This window comes from Acipenser ruthenus, chromosome 11 (genome assembly GCF_902713425.1).
Source record: "Acipenser ruthenus chromosome 11, fAciRut3.2 maternal haplotype, whole genome shotgun sequence".
NCBI lineage: Eukaryota > Metazoa > Chordata > Actinopteri > Acipenseriformes > Acipenseridae > Acipenser > Acipenser ruthenus.
The window spans coordinates 41,912,729-41,927,316 of record NC_081199.1 but is presented as its reverse complement, the minus strand read 5'-3'; the positions used below and the strand labels follow the sequence as shown (position 1 = coordinate 41,927,316).

Below are 14,588 nucleotides of genomic sequence, written 5' to 3'. Positions count from 1 at the left end.
TGAGTTTTAATTAGGAAACAGAATCATCTCAAAATAAGTTTAAAGTGTCACAGTAAGTTAAACAGTCAAGAGTTAAAGCAATAGAGTGTTTAACGTCAGTAAGACGGAAAGGTAAAAAGGATTCCATTTGAATGAAGGATGAATAGGGCTGGGATGACTCACAGAGGAAGCAGGTCCAGGAACTCATAGAGCTGAACGCGGCCCGTCTCAATAAAGCCGCTTTTCAGGTGCTTAATTCTGTGCGCAAGCTTCAGTGGAGCGATCACTCTTCCGCACATCTGAAAGAGACGGACAGGCCAATTAATACTGGGATTGAAATTCTGATACACCTTGCCCTGCTTATTATTGCACTGCTTAACCCAAAAATAAGAAAAGAGACACTGTTAACATAGCAATTTCCATCCAACTGATAACTGAAACAGGACAGCAACCTGCAGACCGTGAAAACAAAAAACGTTCTTTTTTTAAAAACGCTGTTTGTAATCAGTCCCAGTCGAGAGAGAGAGAGAGACAGAGAGAGATTGCATGTTGTATACCGTATATTCTTTCCTATGCTAAATCATCTTGTGTACAGTACATCTCTCTATAAAGATCACTGTTAGACAGAGAGGTATGGTAAATCATATTAAAAAAAAAACATGGCAAACCAGGCTAAACTATGGGGAAAGGATGGTAAAAGTGCAGAAAATACACTGCAGAAATGCCATGCTAAACCTTTACTGTATAAGGGTCCTGCCAGTTGAAGCCACTTCCTCTTGTCTCTAACAATGTTCAGTTTAATCTGGGTGGTTAGGCACTGGAATAGTTTGTGCAGCACTGCATTACAGGATAACTGGGCTGGGGCAGAGCAGCTGGCAGTGTATAGAATTGCTGTTGCTTTTCAGATCACGAAAACGGGGCCATGCTTCAAGATTTAGAAAGTATCTGCTGCAGACGGTCTTTTAGGGTGTTTTTTGTACTTAAGGGTGTTACGATTAATTGAAAAAAACTCCACTTAAGCTAATCACTATCTATTGCAATCATCAGCATGCAATTCAAAACCCGTGAAACACCAACATTAGCAGTCAGTCACTAGGGTGGGAAATATCTTAATGCCAACTGGGGACTGGCATTGTGAAGGACCGGTATCCTGCCAGCTGGAGGGGCTGTGCTGTGCTGCTCTAAAGCAACAGCATTCAGTATGCAGATGTGAAATAGAAGCAAGTGATCTGATTACAGTATATAACATTACACATCTACCGTACAGCATTTTACCTGTTTGCATTCCACATGCACGCATGGTGTAGTTTATCAGGTAAAGCTGAAGTTACAATAAGTGGGCTGTTAAAACAGATCCACCTGCATTTGATACTGTCCTCGTGTAAACAGAGAAACTACAATATTAAAACACACATGCACATTTACTCCCTGTCCCAGGGGTTCTCATTTCCAGTCTGCTGTCACACAGAGCATTACAGTTATGTGTTGCTTCTCATTTCCAGTCTGCTGTCACACAGAGCATTACAGTTATGAGCTGCTTCTCATTTCCAGTCTGCTGTCACACACAGTATTACAGTTATGAGCTGCTTCTCATTTCCAGTCTGCTGTCACACACAGTATTACAGTGATGTGCTGCTTCTCATTTCCAGTTGTGATTACTCACGTTTTTCTCTTTTTCTGAACTATGGTATTGCTCAGCAAGTAGAAAAATACAGAGGTCTGATTAGAACTGAGCCTAATAACAAAATGCTGAAATTGTAAAAGCTTATTTTCGAATTCCTCAGGAAGCTAATGATGCTTTATTTATTTAGTTGCATTTTTATACAGAAGTATGTCAAAGCACTGTACAGTACATAGTAAAAAAAATCAAACCACAATACATTTGTAAAACATATCACTCATCTACCACAATCATACCATTGCAAAAGTTTTGGCCATAGCTGTACATATACTACCAGTATATTAAACTTATACTGGTAGTAAGTAAGCTATGTTTGCATGTCTTACTTTGAGGTAGTCTGCACCTCAAAGTAAGCAACGCCTTCTTTCCTGTCATTAACAACCAGCTGCATCCCCTACTGACTGACATGATTTACAGCCAAAGGCTCTAAATACACTACAGAGGGGAAACAACCTAGGAAGCAAAACAGCCACAGACTACCGGAAAGTAAGGCATGAAAAGGTAAAAGACTTTCCTGTCCCTCGACTGGAAGCAGCTATCAGCTAGAAGCAGTTTAAGAGTGAGTTGTCAATCACAGTGTGTCAGTCAATCAGAGCTGTTCATTCATCTCAGTCGCTTTCAATTTGAACGTCTTAGAGATTTAGGAAAAGGACCGGGGACGAGCCGATTACAAGCTGGAAACATTTTATAATTCATCAGCTCATTTTTGTAATTGCCTGAGGCATGCGCATGTAGTCGCATATCAAATCGGTTTGGCTTAATCTGCAAAGCAGACAGGCAGGAGCTGGATTTAACAGTCCCTGTTTCTTTACAAACTTCTACAGTATGTGAGTCATACCAGTCAGGTATTAGGGTTATTTTGAGTGGGACTCCATACACATGTATTGTTAATGCGCCTGCAACTGCCTAGTAAATATAATGTAGCTGCAAAAGTAATTTTGACAGTCCTCTATTTTGGTATGTATGTCATGAGATTGTGTAATTATTTGCTAAATATGCAGCATAACTTTAATTTTTGTGCAAGTACTATTCTATATGATTAGAAAGTAACTACAGTTTTTTTCTTTAAATATCTTTTTTTAATATCTTTATTTTAATATGATGATACTTGGAAAGTATGAATTTCAACAGGCACTTTTATTGAATCCTTCCCTGAATTTCTGTCCTCGGAGTACAGCCACCTTAGTGGTGCAATGAAAGCAAACTACAGTTCTGGTATTGAACATAGCATTCATTTAATGCAATACCCCCCTTCCCACAATCACTTTTTTTTATTATTACTATTTTTTTTTAATTTCGTAGTCGCCAATTAGTTTTTTTTGTTGTTTTCTCCCCAATTTAATAGTGTCCAATTATTTTTGTTTAGCTCAGCTCACCGCTACCACCCCCGCGCTGACTCGGGAGCGGTGAAGACGAGCACACGTTGTCCTTCGAAGCGTGTGCCGTCAGCCAACCGCTTTTTTTCACACTGCAGACTCACCATGCAGCCACCCAGAGCTACAGTGTCGGAGGACAACACAGTTCTGGGCAGGTTACAGGCAATCCCTCAGGCGGCCGGCCAGACTACAGGGGTCGCTAGTGCACAGTGAGCCAAGAACACCCTGGCCGACCTAACCCTCCCTCCCCCCAGGCGGCACTCGGCCAATTGTGTGCCGCCCCCCTGGGAGCTCCCGTCCTCGGTTGGCAAAGGAATAGCCTGGACTCTAACCGTTGACGTCCAGACTATAGGGCGCATCCTGCACTCTACACGAGTGCCTTTACTGGATGCGCCTCTCGGGAGCGCTGATATATCACAACGGTAGATAATATTTATCTTACTTACAGTGTTTCTTCCTCTGAATCCCCTGACCAACTCACCCCACTGTGTACGCGCCACTTTCTTTTTTTAAAAGAATGCAAACGTACAAGTTCAACTGTAATATAAATGCTAAGTGCGGAAGAGCTGGATCGTCCTCCACAGAGAATAAGCTACACTGAATGGGTTGCACGGTCCTGTGTTTACACTGCGGGGCGATCACGACCAGGAGCTGGGAAAGGCCTGCAGCGTTTCATTTCAAATCAAAGTTTAGTCCTGGGTATCATTTCTCTCAGAACAAATTACTGAATGTGAAATGTCGGCACACTGTTTGTATTCCTCTTCAGTTCCTTAAGGGAAGCTGAAACGGACCTGCAAACAGGAGGATGCAACTTTTACACCTTAGTATCAGCAATTCTGCTAGCATTGCTTAAAGAATCATACCTCTCTCTATAGACAGATCGACAGATAGATCCAGCTATATATACAGAATATATATATCCATATATATATATATATATATATATATATATATATATCCGTATATATCCTTATAACTTATATCTGTATGTGTATATATATATATATATATATATATATATATATATATATATATATATATATATATATATATATATATATATATACACACATACAGATATAGATATATAGATATTTACACACTCACAGAATAGGAAAAATGTACGACCTACACACACATTTACTTACATTACCTTTCTTATGCAAACCCATGTAATACCTCCCGTTGTCGATCTGTGCTGACTAAAGGCCCTCAGGTCTCAAAGTCTACAATGAATAAGTAAATGAATAAAACATCCTGGCACACAGCTTGGATAACAGTGGTTTGCTAAAAGAGGTGGTGATCTACAGCAGGGGTAGGCAATCCTGGGCCTGGAGTGCCACAATCCTGCAGGTTTTGTAGGTATCTCTTAATCATCAATTGCTAAATACCTGGAACACATGGTAATTCTGACCAATTAAGCCAATCATTGGATTAGGGCTAGGGTAAAACAAAAACCTAAATGTCTGTGGCACTCCAGGACCAGGGTTGCCTACCCCTGATATACAGTACGTTATTCAATTGCTGGTTGTAACAGGTGCGAGGGCTCCCCTTGCTGGTAGCATGTATATAGCAGCCTGCCTGTAGCACAATCTAATTACCAGGTATCCCAGTGTGCGCCCGTTATATTATGATAAAAAAAAAAATGGTATTAAACAGTTACCAACACTTGGAATTGAGGTTGTCAGTAAGTGTGTGTACCCCAGCTACCCGCCACTCAATGAGACTCAGTGAGACTGAGGCCATCCTCAACTTGCGGACTAACAGCCAGACTGACCCAACTGGTAACTGCATCATCACCCAGATTGCAAGAGAATTTCAGGCATTAATTAAAATCATTCTGTTGCTGAAGATACTGGGATGTGTACAGCAAGACTCTTGAAGGTCTTAGTACTGAGATACAAACATTGCGGACTGATCCACAGTGCTGTAAAAGGGAGAGCCCCAGCCCATAACTCTGAAGCAGAGCCATGGATTCAACACAGAACAGAGTGAAGAACGTTTCAGAACAAGTGTTTGGTTTTTTTTGTGTGTTATTGGTTAATCGGTTTTGAAGGGCGTGCAGAGGTTTAATGAACAGCAGGGGTCTTTACATCAGGAATCTACTTTCCTTTATTCAATATGCTTCCCAGGGTTTAAATATAATTTTGGTAAATTTCCACTAACAATGCCAACAAACGCTCTACTCTGATGAGTCTGTCAATAATAATAATAATAATAATAATAATAATAATAATAATAATAATAATAATAATAATAAACAAACCCCCCTCTTCTGTTGAAATGGTTCAGACAGTGTAGGAGCACCAGAACACCTGAAAATAAAATTAATTTACATACAGATTTCAGTTTTGACAAACACTTGAATTATTCTAATTATGTCATCAAACTATAGTCTCAATTTTTTTTTTCTCTAGAATTGTAATGAGTAGCTAATTCATGTTAATTAAGGCTGTTCATCTGGATTATGTTTCGAATTTTTCTCTGGCCGTGCTTCAGTCTAAATCTCGATTTGCACAGGACTAACAATCGCCACATAAATGGTGACCGTCATCTGTGAAATTCGAGCCTGTGCATTATTTATTTATTTTTTTATCCCAGATGTCAAACTCAAGCGGCCTGTGTCGACCATGTCAGTGTTATGTTAGAATCGATACAGCATTTCCGGAGTATTCGCCTCACAGCAATACCAGCCTCACAATGACCATCATACAATACGATCTGTCCTGAGAATCGACAGTTCATTAAACCACTACTATAGTGCAGAACCAAACTGGGGACAGGCGAAAATACAAAACATAACTGGAGACATAACTGTTTTCAACGGTGCACTTGAAGATACATGTCACCCAAAGGATGAAATGGATATTCAATCCTTTTAAAAAGAAGGTACAACGAAATGAGTTATTTACACCCGCTTCATTGTTCACATGCACAACAGCGCCTTCTCTGGCCACAACATCGCATTTCATTTTGAATTTACCAACTTGACAAAAACGAATCCACGTCTGGGAGGTTACTAGATGTGCTCTGCTTTTGCCCTGGTTTTTAGTCCCATGTGAATCATGCTATAGTCATAGTTTTTAAACTGGGATACGAGGTATAAAAATGTCTTCAAAGTTAACCACTTGATTGTACCACGGCTTGTCTATGTATCTGATGACTATGATATTTGTGAAACTTTATGAAATACATATTTGTTGTTTATAATGAATTGATAATATGTTTTTATTTGGAGAAAACAATGACATATTAACATATACAAAAAAATGTAATGTCGTTTGAAGCGATTTCCCCCTTGGTTTCTGCAGAGGGGCAGAGGAGCATTTCTGAAATGCTCGGAAAATGAAGGGCAGTGGTAGCAGCACCACACTGGGATTGCCACAGGGGAGCAGAAACACAATCTGGCAACATATCTGTAACATGTGAACATTGTCAGCGACGCCACATGCTACACGCAGACTGCCAAAAGAGGTTGCATGATGACAGCAAGGAAATAAAAAAAAAAACTATGAAGCCAATCTGTTGCCCAACAGAGGTGGGCAGCTACAGGGGGTATTAACCACTGAGAAACTAGATCATTTGGTTTTGGGAATAAAAAAAATACCCCAACCCAAACATATATATATATATATATTAGGGGTGAGATGATTCATCGTGTATCGATGTATTGCGATACTTTACCAACACGATATGATACACCTTTGTGTACCGTTCATCGTGATACAAGCTTGAAATGAGTAGCTTACAACGGACAAAAACATGAAATAAATGACTTAGCAAGCAGGGAAAACTGACATTGTACTACAGGCTTCAGAACAGGCTGCAGAAACGCTGCCTGGCCAATTGCAGTTGAGACAGCGGTGATTCTGGCCAGTGGGAGTGTAGAGGAGGCAGAGACAGACTGCCTTGTTGTGGACAGAGAGGAATCAGGAAGCGAGCACTGTAGAAACTCTCTGCTATGACTGTAATTTTACTAGTTACTAGTTTTTGTATTCAAATGCTATGTATTTCTTTGTTTCCTTTTGTGACAGAGCATTTTATTTCATATAAATAGATAGCTATGTGTTTCTTTTTTGTTTTACCAGTTTTAATGTATTGAATTTCCTCCCCAGTTTCAGAGTCTTGGCTGACTCAAACAGGTTTTCCTCAAGGATTCGCCTGTACTTTGCACCATCCATTCTCCCCTCTATCCTGACAAGCTTCCCAGTCCCTGCTGAAGAGAAGCATCCCCATAGCATGATACTGCCACCACAATGCTTGACAGTTGGGATGGCGTTGACTGGGTGATGTGCAGTGTTGGGCTTGCACCAGACGTAACGCTTGGAATTTAGACCGAAAAGTTCAATTTTTGTCTCGTCTGACCACAAAACCTTTTTCCACATGTCTGCAGTATCATCTACATGCTTTTTTGCAAACTCCATACATGTTTTAAGATGAGGCTTTTTGAGTAATGGCTTCTTTCTTGCCACCCGTACATACAGGCCAGCTTTGTGTAGGGATCAGCTTATTGTTGATGTGTGAACACTGACTCCCATCTCAGACACAGAACTTTGCAGATCTCTCAGGATCATTGTTGGCTTCAGAGTGACATCCCAAACCAGTTTCCTGCTTGCCCAGCTGCTCAGTTTGGGAGGGTGACCTGATCGGTGTAGTGTCTGGGTGGTATGATGCATCTTCCACTTCTTAATGATGGACTTCACTGTGCTGAGAGGGATCATCAGCGCCTTTGAAATTTTCTTGTGCCCTTCTCCTGCTTTGTGCCTCTCTACCACTTTATCCCTGACTTGTGTCGAAAGCTCCTTCGTCTTCATGGTTGCTTTGTTGGATCATTATGGGAGTTGCAGCTTGAAAGTCTTTATATACCTGATGGAAATTATCTACACTTTGAGTACACACAGGCTGAACTTCTCATTTCTCACACTGGATTTACTTTCACAATTACATAAACTGATAAAGGATTTTTAAAACACAGCTCGCTTTCAGGCCAAAACTAAATATTGGTAACGTTTTAAAAATCTATTTGTAATTATGTCAGCTTCTTTGGGGTGAACAGTTATGACTAGCTTACATAACTAATGCTAAACTTTAGGGTAGATGGATTTCAGATAGCAGAACAGTGCTCCACACAATACAAAGGCTTCTGGCTTTAAACCTGCACGGCACATTTAGCTATAGTTATTAATTTGGGAGATTAAATAGAAAATGATTATTGAAACAAAACTCGGCTATCAAGCGAAGTGCGTTGCATGTAAATTTAGAGAGAATGGCTTTGTTCATAAATGATAAACCCCAAGGTCCCAGGAATGTGAACATTTTTGCATATTTACCGTATATAAAAATCACTTGGTTTAGGTCTCTTAGAGTGACTTGAACCTTTTACTCCCCAAACCAACCCATAATGACGAATGACCCCCTTCGTGTTGGGTCAGTGAATGCATCAGTCCCTGAGCTTGTTCCAAGGTCTTTATCTCACATTCTACATGTGTATACAAATAAATTAGCTTGCGTGATTGTGTATTCCACCAGAGTAAACAAAGATCAGGGAAAGATAGTGCTTCTTTGATCCCCAATTAATGAGAAGAGAAAGGAACGGCATCTCTTTAATGCATCTTTATTGTGCTGCTAAGTGGGACCTGTGTGTGTGTGTGGTGTTTCCTCCATTCTAAATAACTACAGATTGAGTCAGACAGTCCCTATTCACCTTCTTTAATTCCCAACAGTGCCAGGCCAGAAGAATGCCTTGTGCTGCTTTAGAGGGGAAGACTTTAACTGAATTGATCAGGCTCCATTCTAAAATCGATGTAGCTACAAAGCCAGTATTCTGCGCTCACAATGAAAATCATTAAAAAAGTAAATACAATAAGTGAACTAGCCTTTACTGCCAGGTGCAAAATAAAACAACTTTCTTTTTTATAAATTAAAGTCAATCTGTTTTTTTCCCCCGCTATCGCAGGGTGCAGGTAGTGAATATCAATTACCTGCCTGGCGGGCAGCGTTCTGCTTTGCTAGCCCTGTCAAGGGAGTGTGAGATGGATGGAGGGAGACAGAGAGGGATGAGACTGTCATGCCGTTCTGGAGCGGAGTGGCTCTCCCTTCCTCGTTTACATGTATAGAGGGGTGATGCTTTGCATTCCCGGGACCTCAGGGTTTATCATTTATGAGCAAATCAGCTCCTTCTTGATTTACACGCAACAGTACACCTCACTGGATAGCTTCAGTTTGATCTCAATGAGCATCTTCCATTTAATCCCTTGAATGAATAAGTACAATGAAGTGTGCCTTGCAAGTTTAGAGTCTGGAGTCTTGTGTGCGTGTGCATGCAAATGTTTTGCCTGGGAAAGGAGGTAAACTACCCTGCTGTTTGAAGTATTTGTAAGTGATTCCATATATATATATATATATATATATATATATATATATATATATATATATATAAACACACACACACACACACACACAAAATCAGTTGGTGCTCAGTAAAGTTCAGTAAACAGTATAGCTTCTCTTTGCATAGATTTTAATGGAAAGAATTTGGTACAGTGCTCCAAGCATGCAATACAAATGTATTCATTTATTTTTTAACAGGAATATTCAACTATGTGGGGAAATTAAATTCAACCCAGCTGCTAATGGACTGGTGTTCACATAACTAAACTTTGCTAGTTTAGGTCAGTCTCTAAGCGGATCCAACAGAATCAAATGGCTCTGTGAGAGAGGAGGGGGAGGGGGGGAGAGAGAGAGAGAGAGAGAGAGAGAGAGAGAGAGAGAGAGAGAGAGAGAGAGAGAGAGAGAGAGAGAGAGAGAGAGAGAGAGAGAGAGAGAGGGTAGGCTGACATGAAACTACTCAGCCCAAGTCATGAAACAGCCGCGGACAGCTTGACAAATTTCATCAGGGGAACCGCAATGATTTCTGAGCGTCTGCGTGTGGCGGTTTCTAATTGCTGTCAGGGTAAGTCTTTAGATCTGATTGCAACAGGGGAGAGAGCCTGTCACATCTCATCCCAAACAGTCAGCTCCAATCAGTCAACAATTGAGCATCCTAAAGGCATCGGGCTGTCCCTTGGACCAGACCTATTAATTAGAGCTGCAAGCGGGGGGGGGGCTTTAATACTTTCTAATTAAGATGAAGGTGAAAACATTAATGACATTCCCTGTGCAGGCAGGCAGATATAATATAGGATGACCGCAGCAGCCTATATGAAGACGCGTAGAGGGACTTGTACACTAGTAGACAGGCAGAGGCAGGCAGAAACCAAATGTGGATCCTTAAATAGGAAACTTCTGCTTCATGAAATCTGTTCTGGTAATGTACAGTAGCCACCCTCTGCCCCCTCTTCTGGGGTTTGCTCTGGATTCCATGTCAGGGACAGAGAATGCTCTGCTTGGTGAACTCATTCACAATAGTAAGTTCCGTAAGTTTTTTTTGCTACACCTGGTGTGGGTTTGTTGTAAAAGCAATTGGAGCACTCTGCTTCCCGGAGTCATCTATCCTGCTCCTCGTGCAAAACACCCCATAATCCCTTTCAATTCAGAATTATTTTATATTAATTTAAACAATTTCTCAAGCAGTGAGACAACATTTTTTACAGCACAAGGAACTCAAGGAATTTGTTCATGGTTTCCACCCTCTCAATCAGTGTACTGTCCTGATTTCACCCTCTGCAGCAGCGTTTTTGCTGATGAGCTCTATTTTGGCTGCCCATTTCCTGATCCAGCTCCTCTATCGGTTTAGCAACCTCTCTCACGTCGTCCATTAATAAATCTCTTTCATAAAGTCTGCTCCACTGAATCAGCGCTCAATGCCAAGGACCTAATTACTGAACAACTACAAGTTATCTGTAAATAAGATGCTAATTTTCAATTTAAAGACAGCAGAAGTGCCTTTTGGATTCAAAACTTAATGGGGAATCTGTCCATGATCTGAATCGTTGAACATCAGTTTGATCTTGGAAACTTAAAAATACCTTCTCCTCAAACAGTTTTAAAAAACTCACAGGAGAAAAATCTGCTGCTCAAGCAACTGACAGAAGGGATTCTGAATTTTGATCAGCTTCCTGAAGATTGTACAGTACTGAAGTGATCATGACTGTGTTCAACAGTAAGTCTGTCTGTGCATTAGTTAAGAAAGTTGTTATTATGGAAGTTCACTGTGAGTAAGTAATGATGCTGTTTCTACTGTGCATGGGTGGTCTGTGCTGTGGTATGACACACTAATAAAGACCAAGTTAATATGGCTGCTGTAATCTTCACTCAAGTATTCTTCTTTTGTAGCATTCCCATGTCCGGTTATCACAGCCTAATGAAGTCTGAACACACTCCTGTAGCCTCAGCATAGCTCAAAACCATGTCTCACCTCCGAGTATATCTGGTACACCAGAGTGCAACCTGTCCCTCTGCAACACTCCAGTGGATGTAAGAAATAACACATTTGCCTCCAAATCTATTTAGACACAATTCTGAGAGCTCTATTGAGAGCTCAATTGTGGCTACAGGGGTTTCAAAAGTCAGCAGCATGTGATGAAAAAATGAAAATGATACACCGTACAAATCAACAACAAGAACAATACATCAGTTAGGATAACTCAAGATACACCGTGCAAATCAACAACAAGAACAATACATCAGTTAGGATAACTCAAGATACACCGTACAAATCAACAACAAGAACAATACATCAGTTAGGATAACTCAAGATTTTCCCCACCAACACCAAGTTGCTTCTTAAAGGGAAAGTAGGTTCAAATGTCATTTCATTTTTATTTATTGTTAGATCGTTTGTTTTTCTTTACCAAAATGAAGTTTCAATCTCCTCTCTCCATGTAAATGATGGTGTGAACGGCACCCCCTCTGATCAGAATGTGTATGTGACTGGAATTCCGGAACTCCAAAAATCCATCACATGCTCAAAAACTGCTTATGCACTGCCAACACACTATTCACAGCCATCGGCAAGAACATTACAGTGCAAGAAACTAATTAAAAGTCATGTTTAATTTAAATACACGCCTCACTTTTCCCAAATACCTATAAAAGCCTAAACGCCCAAAAAACGCTGCTTCTAAGGATTCCGATGCCAAATCCCCTACGGGGGGCTTGGAATTCATGTAACAATTAAGAATTGCTCTTGACTTTCACAAAACAAAAGGGCTGCAATGATGCAGGAGAGAAGCTATAGAAGATTTATGGATTTCCTTCCTTGTTCTCTGTTGTTGTTATTGTTGTTTTCTTTTCCAGCAGGAAAGTGCCTATTCTTTTTTAAAAAATCAATGTAATCAATCGTCCCTGTTTGGCTGTCCAAGCCACTATCGCTGATAAAAGGCTTCCAAGTGAAAATAGCTTTTTATCCAACTATGCTTGTATACATTTTTCATGAGACTTGACTGGCCACAAATAAACACATCATCCACTCGAAGTTTCCTTTTTATTTTGTTTTATTGTGTTTAAGTGAGTGCGTGATATGAATTTTAGTACTCCTGAATCTGCTTATTTGCTGTCTAGGGCAGTGTAAGCTTCCCCCCACCCACAAATCGCCTTTGAATTATGCCTTAATCCTGCCGCTCTGGAGGGACATCTCTGCCCTTTTGAGGCAGTCTACAGGTTGGCGCTCAGTAGACATATGTTCAGTTTTGTGGCGGTTTCACTGGGTAACTAACTTGGGAAGCAGGACTAGAGCCCTAGTAATGAGTTTTGCAACACAACGATTGATTAGAAAACAATACAACTTTTATGAGCATGGAAAGCCCTAAAATTAGCCCCCTCCCAAGAAAAATATACATCTAATAAAAGTTCTGTTTGTTCCTAATTAAGTATCTTCGAGGGTTGTCCACATTGGCTCATTGATTAGCTGCAGTCTCCCTTTGCAGGCAGGTTCACAATCTGAGCAACCAGAAAGCAAGCTGACAAGACAACTGCAGGTAGCAGGGAGACACAGGCCCTGGTAATGATGCTGCTTAACTATTGATCACTCGTTTTCGGGTTCAGTTAACTGGAGCAGCTAATAAGAGAATTCAGCAGCTAATCCCCTCCTGTAGGAAAGGGATTGCTATGGAAAAAAGAGCCAGTGAAGCACGATAGAGGACGTTTTTGAGGAAGCCAAATAAACATGAACAACAGAACAGGATTTTAAACTTGCCTCTAAACTGAATCAAATTAAACGGGCAATTTTAAAATCCTGTCTCAAAGTGTCGTGGGATTGTGGAGCCTGTTGGCAACCCTAGTCACAAGTCGACACCGGCAGTAACACAGACTGGCTGAAAGTATGACCGACAGCTAAGACCATTTTGCTGCGTCAAAAAGTCTGCAAACCCCGGGGTGCTTCAGTCCTTCTGGCGCACCCGTATTAGTGTCTGCAGCTGACATATAGCTTTTGTCTGCGAGAGAAGTATAAATCAACCTTAAGGCTTGTGCTGTTCATAAAAAGAACAAAATACACTGTTGTATAAACTGACACTGCAGCTAGAAGAAATATGTATAAGTCACCAATAACGTGAAGAATTAGATTAGCGTGACCGAACACCCACGTTAAAAGTTTGACATGGAAAGATGTCGTCTTATTCCTGCACATTCTGACAGAGACAGTCACCTTCATGTACCCCGAGGTTCTGATGCAACATTAGCAAGTTGCATCTCAAAATGCAGAAGTGGTTCTCTAGACAAGTGGTTCTCTAGTGACATATGCTTCCCCAGCAGGGGATAATACCTATTTGAAAAGCTAGTTCATTCATTAACACGGTCCTTGCTTCAGCAGGGAAGAGCAGGAGTGTTTGCAGAAATGAATAGAAAAAAAAACAACATATGAGAGGAGAGGAGAGAGAGAGACCTCTCTTTTATGTCTGTCTACTTGGCTGTCATTAGAAGACAGCATACCGTATGAACACACAGACCAGCTTGTACTTTTACGTCTTGAATGTTACCTGTCTGGCACCCCAACAAATGATGCCTGCTGTAGCTGCATCTCACGCCTTTACTTCTAAAAAGCAAGCAGAAAGTTTAAACTCAAAGTTCCACTGCAGTGGCATATGAAACATCTCTAGATCGCTGTTTCAAACCCAGTCAGGCAGCAAACATAACTCCTGTAGATCTGCTAGCTGTTTTTAACTATGGATCCTGGCAGAATTCACTTGTCCTGCACCCAGTCTAGTTTGCTTTATAACTTTTGAAAATGTGTTAATAAAACAATCATGCTGCGTCTGCTCTCGAATAGTGACCAAAATGTATTTTCCTGCCTGTAATTCAATGTAACAAGACATATTACTAGTTGAATACTGTAAATCCTGAATGAAGAGACACTGATCTAACCTCTCTTTCTTTGAGAGAGTGTTTCCTCTAGGGCAGGAATGAGGTATACCGGTGGGGTACAGTGAAGAGGACCTCCTATTGCTCTTGTCAGGGGTGTGACTGGTCTGTGGATGAATACAGGATGTCAGGCATTAATGCTGGAATGATTCCTCACAGTGCAAAAGGGTTGTGCACTTAAGCCTAGTGTTTCAGGGGTCATCACCACTCTATTCTCTGCTCACCAGCGCTGCCAACAAATAAATAAATAAGGG

General features: G+C 40.8%; 1 protein-coding gene across 2 annotated transcripts in view; it reads right to left on the bottom strand.

Moving 5' to 3' along the window:
* LOC117427012 (uncharacterized) overlaps positions 1-14,588 on the bottom strand; it is a 62,767-nt gene that overhangs the window by 35,045 nt on the left and 13,134 nt on the right. For both annotated transcript variants that reach the window (XM_034045347.3, XM_034045348.3), the window contains exon 6: positions 163-278. In XM_034045347.3, coding sequence (XP_033901238.3) covers positions 163-278 — 116 coding nt within the window. The remainder of the gene's footprint in view (positions 1-162; positions 279-14,588) is intronic.